Raw genomic sequence first — 22,996 nt, 5'->3', positions numbered from 1 at the left:
CCTTCCAAAGAAATCCCAGGGCTGATCTCCTTCAGAATGGACTGGTTGGATCTCCTTGCAGTCCAAGGGACTCTCAAGAGTCTTCTCCAACACCACAGTTTAAAAGCATCAATTCTTCAGCGCTCTGCCTTCTTCACAGCCCAACTCTCACATCCATATATGACCACAGGAAAAACCATAGCCTTGACTAGATAGACCTTAGTCGGCAAAGTAATGTCTCTGCTTTTGGATATACTATCTAGGTTGGTCGTAACTTTTCTTCCAAGGAGTAAGCGTCTTTTAATTTCATGGCTGCAGTCACCATCTGCAGTGATTTTGGAGCACCCAAAAATAAAGTCTGACACTGTTTCCACTGTTTCCCCATCTAGTTCCCATGAAGTGATGGGACCAGATGCCATGATCTTCGTTTTCTGAATGTTGAGCTTTAAGCCAACTTTTTCACTCTCCTCTTTCACTTTCATCAAGAGGCTTTTTAGTTCCTCTTCACTTTTTGCCATAAGGGTGGTGTCATTTGCATATCTGAGGTTATTGATATTTCTCCCAGCAATCTTGATCCCAGCTTGTGTTTCTTCCATTCCAGCGTTTCTCATGATGTACTCTGCATATAAGTTAAATAAGCAGGGTGACAATATACAGCCTTGACGTACTCCTTTTCCTATTTGAAACCAGTCTGTTGTTCCATGTCCAGTTCTAACTGTTGCTTCCTGACCTGCATACAGATTTCTCAAGAGGCAGGTCAGGTGGTCTGGTATTCCCATCTCTTTCAGAAGTTTCCACAGTTTATTGTGATCCACAAAGTCAAAGGCTTTGGCATAGTCAATAAAGCAGAAAAAGGCAATTATCAAACTACCAAAAGAAAAAGAAAGAACCAAAAGAAGAAACAAAGAATCAACTGGAAAACAAAGTTTAAAATGGCAATAAGTACATATGTATCAACAATTTTCTTAAATTCAATGGACCGAATGCTCCAATCAAAAGACATGGAGTGGCAGACTGGATTAAAATTTAAAAAACACAAACCTACCATATGCTGCCTACAGGAGGCACACCTTTGGGCAAAGGACACACATAGGATGATGTGAGGGAATGGGAAAAGATACTTCATGCAAATGAAAATGACAGGAAAGTGGCAGTTATAATACTCACAGGAGACAAAATAGACTTTAAAGCAAAAGCTATAAAGAAAGATAAAGAAGGACAATATATAACGATAAAAGGACCAATCAAGAAGAAGATTTTATTAATACACTCATCAATATAGAAGCACCCAAGTACATACACAAATACTGACAGACATAAAGGGAGAAATTGACAGGAATACAGTAGTAGAAGATTTTAACATCAAAGGACAAATTTTCTAAACAGAAAATCAATCAGGCAACAGAGATCCTCAATGATACAATAGAACAGTTAGACTTAATTGATGTTTTCAGGACATTACACCCCCATGCCCATCCCCCCAAATCACGCTCTTCTCGAGTTCACATGGAACATTCTCTAGGACTGACCACATACTAGGGCACAAAACTAACTTCAATAAATTTAAGAGTATAGAAACTATTTCAAGCATCTTCTCTGACCACGGTGGACTAAAACTAGAAATCAACCACAAGAAGAGAAAGGACAAAAAAGCCCAATTACATGAAGACTAAACAACATGCTACTAAAAAACCAAAGGGTTAACAAGGAAATTAAAAAATACCTTGAGACAAATGACAATCAAAATGCATATAAAATATATGAGATGCAGCAAAAGCAGTTCTTAGAGGGAAATTGGTAGTGATACAGGCCTTCCTTAAAAAAACAAAAACAAGAAAAGTCTCAAGTAAACAACCTAACCTACCACCTAAAAGAATTACAAAAAGAAGAAAAAACAAGACCTAAAGTCAGTAGAAGGAAGGAAATAATAAAAATCAGGGAGGAAATAAATAAAACAGAGATTAAAAAAACAATAGAAAAAAATCAATAAAATCAAGAGCTGGTTCTTTGAAAGGGTAAACAAAACTGACAAACCTCTGGGCAGACTCAACAAGGAGAAAGGAGAGAGAACCAAAATAAATAAAATAAGAAGTGAAAAAGGAGAAATTACAACTGGTACTACAGAAATTGAAAGAAACAAACAAAAAAAGAACAATTATATGCCAACAAATTTGACAACCTAGAAGAAATGGACAACTTTCTAGAAACACACAGCTCAACCAAAACTGAATCAAGGAGAAACAGATAATTTGAACAGACCAATCACTAGAAGAGAAGTAGAATCTGGAACTTAAAAACTCCCCACAGGGACTTCCCTGATGGTCCAGTGGTTGAGTCCATGCTTCCAATATAGGGGCTGTGAGTTTGATCACTGGTGGGGGTACTAAGATCCTATATGCCATCAGTTTAATTCAGTTCAGTCGCTCAGTCATGTCTGACTCTTTGCGGTCCCATGAATCGCAGCACGCCAGGCCTCCCTGTCCATCACCAAATCCCAGATTTCACTCAGACTCACGTCCATCAAGTTGGGGATGCCATCCAGCCATCTCATCCTCTGTCATCCCCTTCTCCTCCTGCCCCCAATCCCTCCCAACATCAGAGTCTTTTCCAATGAGTCAACTCTTCACATGAGGTGGCCAAAGTACTGGAGTTTCAGCTTTAGCATCATTCCTTCCAAAGAAATCCCAGGGTTGATCTCCTTCAGAATGGACTGGTTGGATCTCCTTGCAGTCCAAGGGACTCTCAAGAGTCTTCTCCAACACCACAGTTCAAAAGCATCAATTCTTCAGCACTCAGCCTTCTTCACAGTCCAACTCTCACATCCATACATGACCACAGGAAAAACCATAGCCTTGACTAGACAGACCTTAGTTGGCTAAGTAATGTCTCTGCTTTTGAATATGCTATCTAGATTGGTCATAACTTTTCTTCCAAGGAGTAAGCGTCTTTTAATTTCATGGCTGCAGTCACCATCTGCAGTGATTTTGGAGCCCAAAAAATAAAGTCTGACACTGTTTCCCCATCTATTTCCCATATGCCATCTGGAACAGCCAAAAAACAAAACAAAACAAAAACTCCCTACAAACAAAAGTCCAGGACCAGATGAATTCACAGGTGAATTCTACCAAACATACAAAGAAGACCTTATACTGATTTTTCTCAAACTCTCCCCAAAGAAGCCACTCTCACACTGATACCAAAATCAAAGATACTATCAAAACAGAAAATTGCAGACCTATATCTTTGACAAATATAGATGCAAAAATTCTTAACAAAATATTACCAGACTCCAACAATACATAAAAAAGATCATATACTACGACCAAGTGAGATTCAACCCAAGTTCATAAGTGAAGAAAGCGAAAGTGAAAGTCACTCAGTTGTGTCCAACTCTGTGACCCCCATGGAATATAGTCCATGGAATTCTCCAGGCCAGAATACTGGAGTGGGTAGCCGTTCCCTTCTCCAGGGGATCTTCCCAACCCAGGGATCAAACCCAGGTCTCCCACACTGCAGGCAGATTCTTTACCAGCTGAGCCACCCGGGAAGCCCCAAGTTCGTTAGGATTCTCCTTTCCTTTTAGTTCTGCTATCTCTCCTGTCAAAATGTTCCTCTTTTGCTTAAGTTATAGGGAACCAGGCTCTGTTGCTTCCAACCAACCATCTCTTATGGATAGAACTGTTTTGTTACGTCACCTGAATTATTGGTTATTATTAAATTTTTTATTAGTTTATAACTTTCACCTTTATGTTTTATCTTCCAATTACATAATATGTAGCTGGAAGGAACCACTAAGTATCAGGGTGGTCTGTTACACAGCATTTGCTCAGGCTTGAGGTCCAGGATCTAGGTGATGAGATCTGGGCCCTCGTGCCTGAGCTTGGTGCTGTAATGGGATGAGACTTGAAGGTCTTATGGGGAGAGGATGAATGCGAGAGGAATGTGGATTGTTATGACCAGATGGAGACAGATTTAATTTTCTAAAGAAGACCATATGTATGTGTTTACTGCATTCTACATGCTCTTCTTCCAATATAACTGATACTTCTTCTACCCAGCGGCGGGGGGTTTATGTTCTCATCCCTTGATTCTGGCCAGGGGCTTGTGACTTTCAGGACTAGGACGTGGGCTTCCCTAGTGTCTCAGTGGTAAAGAATCTGCTTGCCAGTGCAGGAGACATGGGTTCAGTCCTAATCCCTGATCTGGGAAGATCCCACATGCCGCAAAGCAACTAAGCCCACGTGCCTCAACTGTGAAGCCTGTGCTCTAGAGTCTGGGAGCCTGAACTGCTGAGCCCACATGTCGAAGCTACTGAAGCTAGAGCACCTAGGAACCCTTGCTCTGCGATAAGAGAAGCCGCTGCAATGAGAAACCCGTGCACTACAACTAGAGAAAAGCCTGCACAGCAATGAAGACTAAGCACAGCCAACGATAAATTAATAAATGAAAAAATTATATATATTAAAAAAAACTAGGCTAGGAAAAGTACGTAGCGTCTACCTGAAGCATGCTCTCGAAGCTGCTGTTTTGTAAGGAAGCCCAAGCCACACTGAACAGTCATATGTATGTGGTACAACCAGTTGTTCTGGCTAGTTTCATCCAACAGCCAATGTCAATAGCTAGACATGTGACAGTTACAGCTCCTAGCCTTCAAGTCCCTCACCAGACGTTGTGGAGCAGATAAGGAGCCTTCCTCACTCCTGAATTTCTTAACCATGAGAGATAACAAATGATCATTATGGTTTGAAGGCACCTGGTTTTGAAAGTGATTTGTTATGCAATAATAGAAACTATTACAGTAAAAATGTGAAGTGTTTGTATTTAAAACATTTCAGTGAAGGAGGCACCTGAAAGCTGTTAGCTTCAAGGAGAAACAAAAACGTATTGCAATTTTTGGAACTTACTGTGAAATGGGATTGTTGATGAATTGTGCCAATCTTTTCCTTAGATTTTTTTCTATCTATTGCTTTCTGTGAAAAATATTTTTAAATCAAAATATTTAGTCATTAAAAGGAATGAATACTGGTATGCACTACCAGTGGATGAACTTTGAAAACATTAGGCTAAGTGGAGGCAAATTTATAGGGACAGAAAGTGAATTATTGGTTTCCAGGGAGAAAGGGAAGGGGGAAATCGGGAGTGACTGCTAGTAGGTAGGGCATTTCTTTGGGGGTTATGAAAATAGCCTGGATTTAGATATGGTGATAGCTGCACAGCCTTGTACATATACTAAAACCTACTGAGTTGTACATTCCAAAAGAGTGGATTTTATGGTATACGGATTATATCTCAAAAAATTAAGACTATGAAAGTTTTCTTTGATCAGCCATAAGTCAGACAGAACAACAAATCTGGCTATACTGTCTACATGTGAAGATCAATTTTGACAAAATCATTGACAAATTTGCAAAAATTAAGACCTGGAACAGAAATTGTAATGTTATAATTCATTCTTATGACAGACCGATGTGTAAGTACATGTTTTTTCTTTATATTTAAAATAAAAATTATATGCATAAAATCATAATTATTAATCTGTTGCTTTTTTCTTATACTGCCATATATATATATAAATGTAGACAATCTGTAACTATATGCCATGTATATCTATATCTATATGACATATATATAGATATATTTACTTGCCTTTTTAAACATGTGAGCATATGAAGTCAATAAAAGAAAATTATTATTCTCTATTTTGGCTATTATTGTTTCATACATGATTAATACTGAAAATCATATAGATAAGGTTTAAAAATTATATGCTTCAGTTATCAAATGTGTAAAGTATGTCATTGATGTTAATACTGTTATTGAGAGTCAAGGTCTATACTGGAATGGCAATGAAGGGAATGCAAAGGAAGGAGATAGATAAGTATAGATAGATAGATACTCTGTGAATAAAATAGATAGTTCTGTACAGTTAGGGGGCAAGGAAGAAGGAGATGTCAAGTATGAAATGTATCTCCCACCTGATAATAACCAACAATTCTTGGAGGCTTGGTCTATAAATATAGGCACCCAATGCCCAGAAATGCCTCTAAACATTGAAGTTCCTCAATACATATTTTTTGTTTGAATGAAACATCTTAGATAGGACACATCTTACTTAGCTCACTTATTCTCCATCCATCTTTTTACTCCAGCTATTACTATGGCAACCAACTGCTTGCCCCTGTCACCTGAGAGTACCAGCTTGCAGGTATAGCTCCTATTTTTATGCCTCTTGCTCAGGGGCTTCTTTGCTGCAGCACTGTGGAATACCTACCATTTTCTGACACTTGTGTAAAGCTGGAAGAATGAGGGAATTAACAGTCAAAGGGGAATTTTTGACCATTGGGGATGAGGGTGAGTAGATGAATATCCTGTCTCTGGAATCACATTCTGTATGGCTACACAGAAAGTGCTCAGTGGGACAATGTTCCAAGTTGTTCGAGGTGGCCACCAGCTCCACATCACCTGTTTGGATGGCTTTTCCTCTTTCCCATTTCACTCTTCCCATTTCCCCATTTTTGTCCCCTGTGGTTGCTCTCCACAATACCTGCATCTCATTCTTTTTTAAGGGTTTGATTTTTTGGGGTGGGGGGAAGGCCACTCTAAGATTGCTACATAAAATGTGGTATAGTAGAATTAGCACTGGACAAGGACCCAGAAAACCTGGGTTCCAGACCTAGCTTTCTCACTAATCTCAAATGAAGAGGAGTGTTTTTATTACTATTTTCAGATGTACATGTACTGACAGGAAAAGATCTCCAAGTCATTTGTTAACTGAGGGGGGGGGGGAAAGCAAGTGAAGAAAAATGCTTGCAACATGGTCTGACATACACAAGAAGGGCAGGCATGCGTATGTGCATGCTCAGTCGCTAAGCTGTGGCTGACTCTTTGGAACCCCAGAGTCTGTAGCCCTCCAGGCAACTCTGTCCATGGGATTTTCCAGTCAAGAATACTGGAACGAGTTGTCATTTCCTCCTCCTTCTTCCCAACGTCTGGATACAACCGGGGTCTCCTGTGCCTCCTGCATTGACAGGCGGATTCTTTATCACTGAGCCACCTGAGAAGCCCGGGCATGTGTACCATATACAGGTTAATAAACGTAGACAAAGTGGTGGGGTATCACAGCTTACTATATATTTTTGTATGGCTTGAATTCTTTACAAGGAGACTGTATTTTGTGTAATTTAGAAACAGCAGCAACAACGAAAGTCCGCTTCCAAGGCCGTTGAGTCACGCTTGTGAAAGTGGAGAGCAGAAGTCAACGCTCCATGAACACAAGGTGAGAAAGAGGAGCTGTGCTCAGACGTGCGCGCTAGGGGATCGCGGATCGGGGACCAAGGTCAGGGGTCGAGAAACTGGACCCGCGGGAGGGCAGGCGGCTGGGTCTTTGTGGTCGCCAGGGGGCAGATGTGCGGTGTAACCCAAACCTACAACTACCCACTCTTCCCCGGACTTCGGGGGACTTCGCAGAAGTTATAAATTCCATCCCTTAGCTGCAGTTCAGACAGATCCGAGGGTTTTCAGAGTCGAGGGGAGCCCCCCCTTCCTCTGCCCCACGAGGAAAGCTTGGCGCTCTGAGCAGTCTGCAGGCTCGTTCATACCACTTTTACGCGCAACAACTCTTTTCTCCGTGCGCACCACACCTCCCGGCCCCCACCCGCAGAGGGGAAATTGAGTCACTGGAAGGCGAGGCCAGAGTCTCCAGGGGAATGTGCGCCAACGCCAGTCCTCAGGGCCTTCCAGATGCTGGGAGGAGGGGGAGGGACCTCAGGAAAATACACAGAGGGGGTGAGGGCGGGGGGAGCGGCTGGCTGGGCAGGAGCTGAGCCAGACACATGGAGAAACGCTGCCCAGGATCAAAGGAAATATGACATTTGAAAAGAATGCGCACGTCTGCTAGCGCTGCCGAGCGAATCAGGGGGCGGGGGGGCCGCGGGGTGCGTAGGCGGCGTGTCGGGGATGGAGAGCTAGAGCAGGGGCAGGGTCTCCACCCCCGCCCGCCTTGCCTCGGCTTCCCACGGCCCTCGGTCAGCCTCTTGGGTGCGGGTTGGCAGTCCGTCTCAGGATGCTCCTCACTCTCTCTCTCCTTGGGTCTCTCCTTTCTTTATTTCCATGATGAAGCTGGAAGGGAAATGTAACCTGAGGCGACAAACCAAAGCGGGGGAAAAAAGAAAGGGGAAAAAAAAAAAAATCAAACCAGGCCACCTCCCCGCTCGGCCTCGGAACATTCTTCTCTCCCCGCCGGCCTGGCTTCTTCTCCCCGCCCCTCCGGCGTCGCGGTCCTGGGCTCGCCGCCGGGGCAGCTCCGCACGTCACTGGGGTCCCCCGGGGCTGGGGGGTCCCCAGGGCGGGCCAGAGGGAGGGCGGGAGGGGAGGGGGGCGGGCAGTCGCCTCGGCCGCGGCGGAGCTCGGGCCGGCCGGGCTAGCCCTCCCCTGCGCCCCGGCCCCGCCGAGCCTGTTTCTCATTAGAGTAGCGGGCGCGGTCCCCGCCCGGCTCCCGAGTGTTTGTAAACGTCTGAGCGGAGGGCCGTCGCTTAACCCCTTCGGTGCGGGGCCCGGGCGCAGCTGCGGGCTGGGCCCTGAGCTGGAGGTCTTTAGACTAAAGGCAGCTGCGGCCTGCTGATAGGTTGGTAGCCTAAGGTCTGCGTAGGGGGAATGGTACCGACACCCATGCCCACACCCTAACCGACCGGCGTCTGAAAAACTAATTTCGACTTAAATCCCTCTCGCACAACAGGACCCACTATGCCTGGCCTTTCTAGGAACTCCAGTCCGAGTCTTTCTTCCTTCTCCCGCCCAGGTGACAGGTGTCCAACCCAGAGGCCCACCCGGTCTCGGGACTGCTGGACGCCGGTAAACCTGGCCAGGATTCTCAGGAGAGCTGGAGCGGGATGCCAGCGGATCCGAGTTTCATTGCCGACTAAGGTTCTAGGGAGGAAAGAGCCGGCTTCCCTTGGAGGCTAGTTAATGGCCCCTCTGGGTGGCTGGGACTAGGGCAGCAGTAAAGTCCGGCCTGGATTGTCGCCCATCAGGAGTCATGGACCTTTGAACAGTGCCTCAAGACCAATAACTCTTCTTCACTTTTGGGGGACGGGGAGAGATGGACCGGTGGAGGGGCTGGTTGGGCCAGGCACAGGCTTCCTTACAGAAGGCTTAGGCGGGGCGGCCTCAGGCTAGAGTCTTTAAAGGAATGGCCTTCTCCACTTCAGAGCAGCCTGGAGCCATTCTGCACCCCAGAGCCTCGTTGGCCTTAGACGAGGGAAAGGGGAGAAAAGGTGGTGCTTCTTTGCTAGTTGCTGGCTGCACAACTCTCCAGAAAGGGTCTTCCGTGGGCCCTCTACACTGTGGGCCCAGGATGTGGCCCCTTTAAGGCATTCGGACCCAGAGCCCTAGAACTCAGACTAAGTTGGGGATTGCGGTGGGACTGCGCCCTGCGGGAAATGATTGTCACCACTGAGGGCCAATAGGCATCATTATGGTCCTACCAACCCTGGAGAGACCGTTTTCCAATTCAGTTTTGTTCTTTTTTTTTTTTTTTGAGGGGGAGGGACTGGAGAGAGGACCAAGGGAGGGAGAGGGGGAGGGTTGCAGGAGGGAGGGGGCACAAGGAGCGCGTGGTTTTCCCATCTCATCCCTGGAGGAGGGGCTGGAGCATCCCCGGCAGCCAATCAGAGACAGGTTGGGGGAGCACTTTGAAGAAGTTCGGGGGAAAAAAGTTTGGAAAAGTTTCTATAATAACGAGGGGGCGTCCGGAGGGAGGCGTCAGCGGCGGAGGAGGGGGCGTCTCAGAGAAGGGAGGGAGGGAGTCGCCGGTTAAGACACTGCAGCCTCCTGAGATCCCCCCTCCCGCCCAGACCGGGACCTGGGGGCTCCGGCCGGACCCATGGGGGCAGCGAGCTGCGAGGATGAGGAGCTGGAGTTTAAGCTGGTGTTCGGGGAGGAAAAGGAGGCCCCCCCGCTGGGCGCGGGTGGGGCGGGGGAAGGTCAGTGCCGGGCTGGGAAGGGGTCTGGGGCTCCGTGAGGGAAGGGAGCGGGTGTCCTGAGTCTGGGGGCTTCAGGAGAGAGAGCCTGGAGTGAGAGATGAGGGGGTCAGAGGTTGCGGGAAGTCGCGGGGCTCGGGGGGATCTGCGGACATGAGGCTGGGGGCCCAGCACCACTTTCTCCTTTTTAGGTCGTGACTGGGGTGGGGGTGGGGGTGCCGTTGGCTGCGCGCCGCCTCTCGGCAGGGCCGACTGTCACTGGGATGCGGGGCGGGTGGGAACACGGTCCTGAGAGCCCAGGGTGCCGCCAGGGAAAGGGGACATTGCGCTCTGGAGCTTGCCCCTCGGGGACGGAGCCCTGGGCCGGCAGACGGGACGCCAGGGGCTGGGGGCGCTCTCAGGCCCCGCCAGGGCGCCCCTCCCCCTCCCCTGTCTGGCCGCAATGAGAGGCAGATGGCTGGGATTGAGCCGGGGGCGGCGGCCGCCGCTCGCACGGAATCCGCGCAGCCCGCGCCCCCGCCCCCCCGCGCCTCGCCGGGGCGGCGCGCAGCACCCCCTTCGCTGCACCCCCGCCCCCGGATTGGGGGGAGTGAGGGAGGAGCCACCTTCCCTCGTCATCACAGCCCTGGCGCTCCCCTTCCCCTGGCCACCGTTGCGATGGCAACTGGGGCTCCTGCCAGCGCCGTTTGGGGGTTTGGGAACCGCTACTAATTGGGTTCATGTGTGAGTCGCCCCCAGCCCAGCCCAATGCTTCCCTAAACACGCCTCCAAACCCAGCTCCAGCCCCTCTCGACCCGCCTTGAGACCCGCCCCCTGTTTGGTACCCCAGATCCCAGCGCCAGAGCCCTGAGGTTCTCTGAGTAGGAAAAGGTCCGGCACTTCTGGATCTATCTTCTCCACCTTCCCAAGTCCAACTCTGCTTTTGTCTTTGTGGCTCTGAAGGGCATTTCAGAGACGTCTCTTTGCTGAGGCGGGGGTAGCATACCGGCTGGGGGTGGCTGCCCACTTCAGGAACCTAGACATCTCACCTGCCTCTTTCTCTCCCCGCCTTCTGCGTCATCCCTGTCTCTGTCTCCTTCCCTTTCCACAGAACTGGACTCAGAAGACGCCCCACCATGCTGCCGTCTGGCCCTGGGGGAGCCCCCTCCCTATGGCGCTGCTCCCATTGGCATTCCCCGGCCTCCACCCCCTCGGCCTGGCATGCACTCCCCACCACCCCGCCCGGCCCCCTCACCTGGCACTTGGGAGAGCCAGCCAGCCCGGTCAGTGAGGCTGGGGGTGCCGGGAGGGAGCTCCGGGGGGGCTGGGGGAGGCCGTGTTCTTGAGTGCCCCAGCATCCGCATCACCTCTATCTCTCCCACTCCTGACCCACCAGCTGCGCTGGAGGACAACCCAGATCCCTGGGGGGAAGGCTCCCCCAGGGACTACCCCCCACCGGAAGGCTTTGGAGGCTACCGAGAGGCAGGGGGGCAGGGTGGGGGCCCATTCTTCAGTCCGAGCCCAGGCAGCAGCAGCCTGTCCTCCTGGAGCTTCTTTTCGGATGCCTCGGACGAGGCAGCCTTGTATGCGGCCTGTGATGAGGTGGAGTCTGAGCTAAATGAGGCAGCCTCCCGCTTTGGCCTGGGCTCCCCACTGCCCTCACCCCGGGCCTCCCCGAGGCCATGGACCCCCGATGACCCCTGGAGCCTGTATGGTCCGAGTCCCGGAGGCCGGGGGCCAGAGGATAGCTGGCTACTCCTCAGTGCTCCTGGGCCCACCCCAGCCTCCCCACGACCTGCCTCTCCATGTGGCAAGAGGCGCTATTCCAGCTCAGGAACCCCATCTTCGGCCTCCCCAGCTCTGTCCCGCCGAGGCAGCCTAGGGGAGGAGGGGCCTGAACCACCTCCACCACCCCCCTTGCCTCTGGTCCGGGACCCTGGCTCCCCTGGCCCCTTTGACTATGTGGGAGCCCCATCAGCCGAAAGCATCCCGCAGAAGACCCGGAGGACTTCCAGCGAGCAGGCCGTGGCCCTGCCTCGGTCTGAGGAGCCTGCCCCGTGCAATGGGAAGCTGCCCTCGGGAGCAGAGGAGGCCGGGGCTCCTCCTGGGGGTCCTCGGAAGGAGGCGGCTGGCATGGACTACCTGGCGGTGCCTTCTCCACTGGCGTGGTCCAAGGCCCGGATCGGGGGACACAGCCCCATCTTCAGGTGAGGGTTGTGCCTGAAATCACTACTGTCTCCAGCCATCCCACACAGGGAGCAGGAGGGTCAAGGGATGAATTTGGAAAAGGTCCTAGGGCACAGAAAAGAGAATCTACTACCAGCTTGACTGCTGCCATTCACTCAGTTTTAGGAAGCATTTTTTAACATGCATCTCTTTGGACAGATGATTTGCCGAAGGTCAGTCACTCCTTGTATATTAATTAGAAAAAGTCCCTGGAACCCTAGAAGGACCACCTAGGTAAAGGAGGAATTCCTCTAGGCATCCTCCATCCCTAGCTCTGTGCTGGATCCTGGGCTGGAATTCTGCCCTGCAATGGGCAGCGGGAAGTCCCCTTTCTCTAACTCAATTTCTCAGGCCTGACTTGTGGCTTAAATGTATATCTGCAAAATTTGGATGAAGTAGCATGTGTTTGCAAGTCAAAGAATTCATGTTAAAACAAGCAGTTCTTACTGCCCTTCTACACCTCTCACCCTCAAAGAACCGTGTCTATTTCTATAATCCTAAGGCTTGGATGTCAGATTGAGCTGGTTTCATCCAGAAAAATTCCCTGGGGGAAAGAAACCTTAGCACCCATTCCTCTGCGTTCTTATAGGGCAGGGTTTCTCAGCCTCAGCTCTCCTGATATTTTGAGCAGAATAATTCTTTGTTGTGTTGGTTATGCTGGACATTGTAGGATATTTAGCAGCATCCTGGCCTCTATCCACTCTCCTAGTTGTAACAACTTTTTAGTTGTTTCCAGACATTGCCGAGTGTCACCTGGGGGCACTTACCAGTTGAGATTCCCTGGCCCAGAGTGTCTGGGTGCTCACTACAAGGAATTTGCATCTGTATCCCCAGCTCTCTGGAACCTACCCATCCAGCGCCAACTAGTGGAAAGTGTGCTGGCCTGGGAAGGCATGCGATCAGTCCCTGCTCTGTTAGTTGCTGGGTTGCTTAGGCCACTGTGTTCTACTTGAAATGAGAGATCTTAGCTCCTGATCACTAGATCAGGGATGGAACCTGTACCTCCTGCAGTTGAAAGCTTAGAGTCCTAACCACTGGACCACCAGGGAATTCCCTGGATTTGTGCTTCTTTATTTGACTCTTCCCATCCAGGCCTGGGAGGGTTAGACCGGGCTTGGGGTTCCTCTGTATCCCAGGGGAACACTTGCCCCACCCCCACCAGACCCAGTGTTCAGAGCTGGGAAGAAGGGAGTCTCAGTCCTGGTGTCCCCCACCCCCCTGTCTTGAGGGCCTCTGAGAGGCCTGTCCCCATTGCCCCTGATTCTAGGCTGTGGACCATTTTACTTCTGCTCTGATTTCCTTTCTCTCAAACCCACCCGCCCCTTCCTCCCTCACACCCCTGGGAGTTGGGACCCAGGGTTGCCCTGACTCAGGTCTGAGGCTGCAGGTGATCACTGCTTCTCTGTGTCTCTCTCCAGGACCTCTGCCCTCCCCCCGCTCGACTGGCCTTTGCCCAGCCAGTATGAGCAGCTGGAGCTGAGGATCGAGGTACAGCCCAGAGCCCACCACAGGGCCCACTATGAGACAGAGGGCAGCCGGGGAGCTGTCAAAGCAGCCCCTGGTGGTCACCCTGTAGTCAAGGTAAGTGGTAGAAGCCAGCCCTGATAGCCTGTCTCTTCTCCAGTCCCAGATCCCTGCAGATGGGCTCCAGCTGTGCAGACCCATGGCACTGCCCTTTCCCACACTCTCTTCTCAGCAATGACCCTGCAGGCCGCCTGGGGGAGGGACTAGTGCTGGGGGAGGAAGGGTGCACTTCAGGGACCCGGATGTACTTTCTACTCTTCTGTCCCTCCACCCCCACTCCATTCATCCCATGGGACACCAGCCTCCCGTCTACTCTGGAAGATGGTGGGCTGCCAGATGTGGGGGAGGGGTTAGGCTGAGGCCAAAGTTCACTGGGAGTTAGGTTGTCTCCGTTGAGTTGGGCCAGTCTCTCGTGGAAGATTTTCCCCTTCACCCAGCCCAGTTTGGGCCTCATTCCAAGAATAACACTGTGAACTCCAGGCCACGTTTTCTCCCCAGCTGGTGGAGAGTTGGTGCCCAATCCCCCCTGGGAATCCCTTCCAGGATATCCGTTATCTTTCACTCCTCTGGAGGGGGCGGGGGTGGGGACTGAAAACTTGGGGGTGGGTGAAGGATGAGACAGGGCAGATTTCAGCTGGGTGGCCTCGTCTCCCTCTGCCAGCTCCTGGGCTACAGCGAGAAGCCCCTGACCCTGCAGATGTTCATCGGCACCGCGGACGAGAGGAACCTGCGGCCCCATGCTTTCTATCAGGTGCACCGCATCACCGGCAAGATGGTAGCCACGGCCAGCTACGAAGCCGTAGTCAGTGGCACCAAGGTGCTGGAGATGACCCTGCTCCCTGAGAACAACATGGCGGCCAAGTAGGTTCTCACTCCACCTCCTTCTAGTCTTTGGGCTTCAGGACTAGCCTTTTCCATGGAGCCTAAGCTAGGCCAACTCTTCCTCTCCCCAGAGGAGTTAGACATCATCCCTAGGAGGTGCCAGGCCCTCTCACTATCTAGAAGAGGACTTTGGGGGTGGGGAGCACTCTGGGTTAAAACAGCCACCCCCATAATCTCCCAGAGAAGGTCATTTAGGGCTTTGGATGGAGGATGGGGACTCCTTTCTTGGGAGGCATCCCCTTCTGGCCTCAGATGGGACGGCTTGCCTTCTGTTCTTTGGCTTCAGCATTGACTGTGCCGGAATCCTGAAGCTGCGGAACTCAGATATCGAACTGCGGAAGGGCGAGACGGACATCGGGCGCAAGAACACACGCGTGCGGCTGGTGTTCCGAGTACACGTGCCCCAAGGCAGCGGGAAGGTGGTCTCGGTGCAGACAGCATCGGTGCCCATCGAGTGCTGTGAGCAAAGAGGCCCTGTGCCACCTTTCTGCCTCTGGCTAACTTCTTGTCTGTGTGTCTGTCTGCCCATCTCCTCCGCAGAGTGTGCCTTGCCTGGCTGGTCCCCTAAGGGACCCAGCCTTTATTTCTATTGTGGATGGGCTGGGGGAAGTGTTCTATTTTCCCCCTGCTGCAGATTCGATCCCTGGGCTGGACCAGAGCAACCCTAGCCTCCATCTGTCCCTGGGCAGCCCCTTGTTGCCCTCTCTCTCTGCCCAGGAGGGGTTCCTTACATGGTCTGTGTGACCCCAGGAAGACTGTTGTTTTTCTTGTGTGTCTGCCGCTGAGGAGGGCTCCTCCAGGCCCTGTGGCAGTTATCCTAGGCAGGGTGGGGGCGCAGGAGCCTGTCCTCTCCATAGCAGCCCAGCCAGGCCTTTCCTGCACTGCTCTGCAGCCCAGCGATCAGCTCAGGAGCTGCCCCAGGTGGAGGCCTACAGCCCCAGTGCCTGCTCTGTCAGGGGAGGGGAGGAGCTCGTGCTAACTGGCTCCAACTTCCTGCCAGACTCCAAGGTGGTGTTCATCGAGAGGGGCCCTGGTGAGTACCCATTCCAGGAGGAAGAGCTTGGAACGGGGAGGGTGAACAGTCTCTCAACTAGCAAGTGGAGCCTCAATTTCCTTATCTGTAAAATGGAATGGAAAGGCTGCCCTTCCTCTTACACTGTCTGCTCCCCATGCGTATGACAGCCATCTGAAGTGCTCAAGATGGCGAATAAACGTAAGAAATACACATTCTTTTTATTAAAGATGAGTCAGCTGTGAGCTAATTTACCCCCATGTGGATAGGGAAGATGAGAAAGGAAGAGGGGACTATACCCTCACTGCCAGACCCTGAGCTCCTCCTGAGTTTCGGGACTGGCAGCACAGCTATGGCGACAGGAGCCTGTGAGGCACCCCAGCAGAGAGCTGCAGGGGTGCAGAAGGGAAGACTGAGGGGCCCAGGTATACCCCCAACCTGAGGCTGCAGCTTGCCCCTAACCCTGCCTGCCCAGAGCCCCAGCCCCTGCCTTCAAGCTTAGCACCCTAGGACCATATCAGAGCAGAGTCAGAGGTTCTGGGTCCTGAGACTTGGAGTCTTATTGACTCCCTTCAAGCTGAGACCATTTCCTACCCATGAACTTCCTTCCAGCTCTATCATGGGAGGGGATGTTTGGAGTTGGGTGGGAGGGCTCATGAGTTTTTTCTGGTTCCTGGACTGGTCCTGCCATTTCTTTTGGCTCAACTGATAGCTTGAGATCTTGGAGACAGTTTTAAACCTGGCCTGTTCCATTCAGTTGAGTAAACAGGGAGTGGGTTCTTTTGTGAGCCAGGCTTTGTTGGGACCTTCCGAGTCTGGCCTTAGCTCAGCAAGAGGGGAAATGGCAGAGGCCTGGGCAGTGGGCAGGGACTGTGGGGCTGGGCTGGAGCTCCCTGTTCTTTCTGCACAGATGGAAAGTTGCAATGGGAGGAGGAGGCCACGGTGAACCGGCTGCAGAGCAATGAGGTACCCATGTTCCTAGGGTCTCCACCCTGGGGGTGGGAAGAGTCAGGAAATTCTCAGCTGACTCCCTTGCTTTGGGAGTTGACTCCAGAAGCTACCTGTTCTTTGCTAGAGGAGACGTCCTGGCCATTCTGGAAGCAGGGACACCTCTGGGGGATGAATTTTGCTCCTTTGCAAATGGAAGAAGCCAGGAGGTGGCGTTTGGGCTGAGCCTAGATCCAGAGGGCTCCCTGCCTTATCCTCTCCTCCGCCCCAGGTGACTCTGACCCTGACGGTCCCCGAGTACAGCAACAAGCGCGTGTCCCGGCCGGTCCAGGCCTACTTCTACGTCTCCAATGGGCGGAGGAAGCGCAGTCCTACCCAAAGTTTCAAGTTCCTGCCTGGTGCGTTCTGGCACAGCCTGCGGTGGCAGGGTGGGGATGTGGGGGCTAAGGCAGGGGCGGAGGGATGCAGTGCCCCATGGGGAGGGGATAAGGGGTGGGTGAGGCCTGGGCTGGAGAGGTGGGGTTGGCTGGTGTGTGGTGGGGAGACTGCCAGCCCTCTCACCAGCATGTCCTCCTGTTTCCCCTCCATCCAGTGATCTTCAAGGAGGAGCCTCTGCCGGATGCATCTCTCCGGGGCTTCCCCTCAGCATCGGGCCCCCCCTTTGGCTCTGACATGGACTTCTCACCACCCAGGCCCCCCTACCCCTCCTATCCCCATGAAGACCCTGCTTATGAAACTCCTTACCTGTCAGAAGGCTTCAGCTATGGCACGCCCCCTCTGTACCCCCAGACGGGGCCCCCACCATCCTACAGACCCGGCCTGCGGATGTTCCCTGAGACTGGGGGTGCCACAGGTTGTGCCCGCCCACCTCCAGTCTCTCTCCTTCCCCGGCCCTTCCCTAGTGACCCCTATGGAGGACGGGGCTCCCCCTTTCCCCTGGGGCTGCAGTTCCCTCCTCCCTCCCCCTTCCGGCCCCCACTGCCTTCATCCCCACCACTTGAAGGTCCCTTCCCTCCCCAGGGCAGTGTTCACCCCCCACCTGCTGAGGGATACAGTGAGGTAGGGCCAAGCTACGGCCCTGGGGAGGGGGCTCCGGAGCAGGAGAAATCCAGGGGTGGCTACGGCAGCGGCTTCCGAGACAGTGTCCCTATCCAGGGTATCACGCTGGAGGAAGGTGGGTGTGGGACCCGGGGCTGCGAGTGTGAGTGTGTGCAAGAGATTGCTCTGCATGTTTACTGAGGGCTGGAGTTTGGCTTTCCAGAGACTGGGCCCTAGTGGCCCCTCGGGGCCAGTTGGAGGGTCTCAGAAGGCAAGTGCCTGGTGCGTGTGGCCAGCTGACTCCGGTTAACTTAATTCCGAAGGGGGCAGGGAGTACCCACCCCACCCTTCTCCTGCCTAGGCCCTTGACCCCAGATCACAAAGACACAGGGCTAGAAGTACTTGCAAGACCATTCAGTCTAGCTCCCTCAATTTGCAGATTCAGACACTGAGTTTCAGAGAAGGGCAGTGGTTTGCTGGTGTTTCAGTCAAGTTTTCCCTTGTCTCACCTCCCCCCAAACATGGTGACTATGGTCTTAAGTGGCGATGAGGACACTTATTTCACCTCTTCTCCATCCCATTGGCTACACCCACTTCCGGCCCTGCTGACAGTGTGGGCTGAGCTAGCAGGAAGGGGCTGGCGTGAGGGCTGGAGAGCCCACGTGGACAGAGTTGAGCAAGATTTGATTGAGAGCGGGTGTTAGGACACAGTGGGGAAACTGAGGCCCAGTGGAAGAGAAGCCAGCCGGTGCAGGAGGAATCTAGAGGCATCCTAGAGGGAGGCCTACCTGGAATGGATTGGGGGTCTCTGGAAAAGGAGGCAACCTGCCCTGCTCCCAGTCTCTCAACTGCCCCTCCTTTACAGTGAGTGAGATCATTGGCCGAGACCTGAGTGGCTTCCCTGCACCTCCTGGAGAAGAGCCTCCCGCCTGAACCATCGCCTGGCACCCCGTCCCCAGCTCTACCCACTTTCCCTTGTCCTGGGGTGGTGGTTCCAGAGGCTTGGGGGCCAATCTGGTTCCGTTTTCCCCAGCTCTCGCCTCCTCTCCCTTGCCCTCCCTCCCCTCCTCTAGCTGAGGTGTGGCCCCCCCCGCCCCGCCCTGTCTGGTGCTGCCTTGAAGGGGTGGGAGCAGGAGAGTGTGGAGGACTGGGGTGGGGGTGGACTCTGGGTGGGGCCTGCACACGAGGACTGGAGGGTTGCCGGGAGCGAAGGCCCTGTCTAGACTGTGTACAGGCCTCCACATGGGGAGGTCCAGACAGGCTGATGGCTAATAAACTGCTCGCTGACTAGTGCTTCCGGCTCCAGAACTCTTTGGGGAGAGAGATATGGGGCAGCTTACTCTAGCCCTGGCTGGAGGAAGCTTAGAACCTGGTAAGGGGTGGGCTGTGGCTGGGAAGACCACATCCCAGAGTCATGGTACAGGGGGCTGGGGAGGGTTTGAGGGGTCCCAGAGGCTCCTTAGGGGGTTTCCTTGGTGGTGCAGTGGTAAAGAATCTGCCTGTCAATACAAGAGACACTGGTCTATCCCTGGGTTAAGAAGATCCCCTGGAGAAGGAAATGGCAGCCCACTTCCATCTTCTTGCCTGGGAAATGCCATGAACAGAGGAGCCTGGCGGGCTCTAGTCCATAGGGTCACAAAGCATCAGACACAACTTAGGGATTAAACAATACCAACAACAGAGGCTCCGCCTAAGCAACCAGGGCGAGGTTGGGAGCGAGAGCTTGTAAACCTCTCCTCCCTGGGGATTCAGATTCCTTTAGGCGCTTTGGGAAAATCTGTGTATTTTAAAGTTACTTTCTCTTACTATCACTGAGATGATTCTGATTCATAGCCAGGGTCAGGAAACACCCGTCTAGTCCCTCTCCCTCATTTATCAAGGAGGACTCAAAGGTTCAGAGAGGGAAATGGACTTGCCCTTTATCACACAGCTAATCAATAGCAGGTTGAACGCTACACTCCTGGGTTCCTGCCCCCAGTCCCCCCTCAGATGTCCTAACCTGTGGGGGTCAGGCCCCCGAAGCTTATTTCTCTGGAGTAGAGTAGGGGCTGAGGGAGGAATGGCCTGGGCCCATCCATGCTCTGGATTCTCCCCTCTGGGGACTGTGAAGATTTGGGAAAGATCTATGCTTCAGAGGTAGATTGAAGGAAGCTAAGCGGCTCCCCGGAAGCCCTGGCATTGCCTGAACTCCGGCCCACTCTAAACGTGCACCTTTAACCACTGACAAGCCCAGCCTGGGAAACCTGGATTGGCCCCTGTCTTCACAGCCTAGGGGGCCCAAGTCCCAGTGGGTTGGGGAGAGCCTGGCACACAGCAGGGGGTCATGCCCCAGAGATATTCAAGGTATTAGGAACTTGCCTTGCCTCAAGGCTGATGGGGCCTCTCTGTGTCCAGTGTGTACAAACAGGCTTGGCAAGTCCCCATGTGTTCAGGGGTGGGTGTGACAGAAGCTGACTCTGGAATGGAGGACAAGAGAACCAGGATGACCTCTGGTCTGGTCATTGCTGTTTTGCAATGAATTTGCTTTATCTTCCTGAACACAAACTGCTGCGAACCAGACTGACATCAGGTGATTGGCTCGCCGGGGAGTGGCTGCTCCTCAAAGGTATCCTCCACAGGGCTAGTGTGGTCACCCCATGCTCCCATGGCAGGAGGGACCCAGGGCGCATGTCCTAGCGAGCACTCTTCAACTCCCCCTACAAGATCTCTGACAGTGGATGCATCAGCCTGTGTGAATGAAAGGTTTTAGTGATGAGGGCTCATTGCCTCCCTGGGCAGACCATTTTACTCTCTGCCAGGGCACTGCCATTCATTCACTGCCAGGCATTTATTGAGCAGCTACTAAGTGCCAGCTAGTGGATCCTGGAGGACCCTGTAGCCTCATGGGGTGACAGATTAAAAACAGTGCATTGTAACTCAACAATTCAACTCAGTAAAAGTTTCTTATACAGACAGTATGTCAGATGGGTGGGGGGGGGGGAATAAATAATTTTAATATGGGATATAGAGAGTAGGGACACTCCATCCAGCTGTGGGGGTCAGAGGGAACTTTGGGGTTGACCTCTAGACCGAGATCTGAAGCACGACCTGGGGGTTGACTGGGCTGAGAGTGGTGCAAGGGCAGGCCCAGGCAGTACCCCCAAATGAACTATATCTGGAGGGAGGGCCCACAGATCAGGGCCTTGGCACACTCATAGGACGGGTGAAGTTCTAGAAATGGGGTGCCATGAGTAAGGACCAGGGGGAAGCAGCAGCTGGATTCTGAGGGGCTTTGTAGCCATAGTGGGAAACCTATCCAAAGGTAAAGGGTGCTTTCCCACTAGATGGTTGGGCTTTGGCTTCTCCAGTAGTCATGTATGGATGTGAGAGTTGGACCGTAAAGAAGGCTGAGGACTGAAGAACTGATGCTTTTGAACTGTGGTGCTGGAGAACACTTTGAGAGTCCTTTGGACAGCAAGGAGATCAAAGCAGTCAATCCTAAAGGAAATCAACCCTGAATACTCATTGGAAGGGCTGATGCTGAAGCTGAAACTTCAATACTTTTCCAATGAGTTGGAAAAAGCCCTGATGCTGGGAAAGATTGAAGGCAAAAAGGAGAAGAGGGTGGCAGAGGATGAGATGGTTAGATAGCATCACTGACTCAATAGACATGAATCTGAGCAAATTCCAGGAGACGGTGAAGGACAGGGAAGCCTGGTGTGCTGCAGTTCACGGGGTTGCAAAGAGTCAGACACGACTTAGTGACTAAACAATGACAGCAACAGGTTGGGATTGGTACAGTCGATTTGCCTTACAGTTCTTCCATCTGCTTCCAACTGCTCTGCCACGGCACCGTTCTGCCCTCTGGGCCCACAATTTAAAGGGCTAACCCCTCTTCCCATTAGAATCCTAAAGTAGGTCAGCTCCCAGGGTCATTGTCTCTTCCCAGGTTCCTACAGACATCCAACTCCCTGAGGCTGGAGTTGGGGGAGAGAGGAGAAGGAGGGTGGACCTTTGGTTGGTGCCAGAAAACATTTTCTTGGCCAGGGTTTCTCGAAGTGTGGTCTGAGGATCACTTGTGTTTGAGTCATTAGGGAGGGTTTTGGGCTTTATTTATTTCTTTTTTCATTTTTGTTCTTCATACAGATTCCTAGGCAACCCCTGAGCTACTCTGTTGTATTCTCTGGGGGCAGGCCTGAGTTTCAGCATTTTAAACAGTACCCTAGGTGATTCTCCAGGACCAGGAAGCTTGAGAACTAGAGTTGCTTGTCAATTAAGGGTCATTCCTTCCCACTTCAGGCTCTAAAACGGCTCCCTGCCCCCTTCTCACAGATCTAGTCTGGCCTACTCTGGATGGAAGGTCACCTGGAAAGGTGTGCTAGGGGAGGGGAAAGGCACACACATTCTTGCTGTTGCAGCTCACCACTCCCCTCACCTGGCTCTGTCTTGCTCCCTGGACAATCTGAGATGGTCTCGGGGCAGCAGGGAGCTTTGGTGCAGGACGAGCTGCCCTAGAACTTTCAAGTCTCCTTCTCTGGCTGGATGTCTGGACCTCTAAGGCACGTGGGGAGGGCACACTGGGCAGGCTTCCAGGTGGGTTTGGGCTCTGCTTGGAGCACCCCTTGCCAGACTTGGTAAGTGTCGGGAAGGAGGCTGCAGAGGAGTAACATCTCACATACCTCCTGGAAACTCCAGACGCAGTTTGGGAAGTGTGCAGGGGTTTGGTGTATTTTTAGAAGATGGTTTTAATGGCATCATTGATGGATTCCACAAAAACATTTCAAGAAAAGAAAAGGGAAAAAAAGGAGATGGGGAAGGAACCTCTTGACTATACAAGACTTATAACAGTGTGGGTATTCTTTATAAGATTAAGCATAGACTTGCCATGCAATACCACCAGCAATCTCTTCCCTACATATTGACCCTGGTAAACAAAAAAATATGCCCATACAAAAGTCTGTTCCCGAATGTGTATAGCAGTTTTATTCATTAACAACCCAAACCGGAAACAACCAAGATGTTCTTCAGTGGGTAAACAGATGAACTGTAGTATGTCCACGTGGTGGAATGCATGCGTGCGTATGTGCTAAGTCACTTCGGTCGTCTCCAACTCTGTGTGACTCTGTGGACTACAGCCTGCCAGGCTCCTCCGTCCATGGGATTCTCCAGGCAAGAATACTGGAGTGGGTTGCCGTGCTCTCCTCCAGGGGATCTTCCCGACCCAGGGACTGAATCTGTGTCTCTTACATCTCCTGCATTGAGGCAGGTTCTTTACCACTAGTACTGCCTGGGAAGCCCCATACAGTGGAACACTACCCAGCAATAAAAATCAATGAACTATTGATTCATGCAACAATATACATAAGCACTAAACGCACTTTGCTAAGTGGAAGGAGCCAGACTCAAGTGGCTACATTTTGTGTGATTCTATTTACATGACATTCTGGAAGAG

General features: G+C 52.0%; 1 protein-coding gene and 1 long non-coding RNA gene across 2 annotated transcripts; one reads left to right on the top strand and one right to left on the bottom strand.

Moving 5' to 3' along the window:
- Positions 1 to 7,088: 7,088 nt before the first annotated feature.
- Positions 7,089 to 8,954, bottom strand: LOC138443373 (uncharacterized). The gene is made up of 2 exons (XR_011258107.1): positions 8,182 to 8,954; positions 7,089 to 8,097 (listed from the first exon to the last, which is right to left on the bottom strand). It is a non-coding gene; the product is annotated as an uncharacterized lncRNA (long non-coding RNA).
- A 679-nt stretch (positions 8,955 to 9,633) lies between these two features.
- On the top strand, positions 9,634 to 18,858 carry NFATC4 (nuclear factor of activated T cells 4). Its single transcript, XM_069595606.1, has 10 exons — positions 9,634 to 9,959; positions 11,047 to 12,142; positions 13,580 to 13,742; positions 14,347 to 14,546; positions 14,854 to 15,026; positions 15,460 to 15,600; positions 16,490 to 16,545; positions 16,799 to 16,925; positions 17,120 to 17,701; positions 18,431 to 18,858. The coding sequence occupies exons 1-10, from the start codon at positions 9,860 to 9,862 to the stop codon at positions 18,496 to 18,498; spliced, it is 2,706 nt and encodes a 901-aa protein (XP_069451707.1). The 5' UTR covers positions 9,634 to 9,859; the 3' UTR covers positions 18,499 to 18,858.
- The last annotated feature ends 4,138 nt before the right edge of the window (positions 18,859 to 22,996 follow it).

This window comes from Ovis canadensis, chromosome 7, assembly GCF_042477335.2.
Source record: "Ovis canadensis isolate MfBH-ARS-UI-01 breed Bighorn chromosome 7, ARS-UI_OviCan_v2, whole genome shotgun sequence".
NCBI classification, from domain to species: Eukaryota; Metazoa; Chordata; class Mammalia; order Artiodactyla; family Bovidae; genus Ovis; species Ovis canadensis.
Note: the sequence above shows the minus strand (reverse complement) of the source record. Positions and strands in the feature narration are given on the sequence as shown.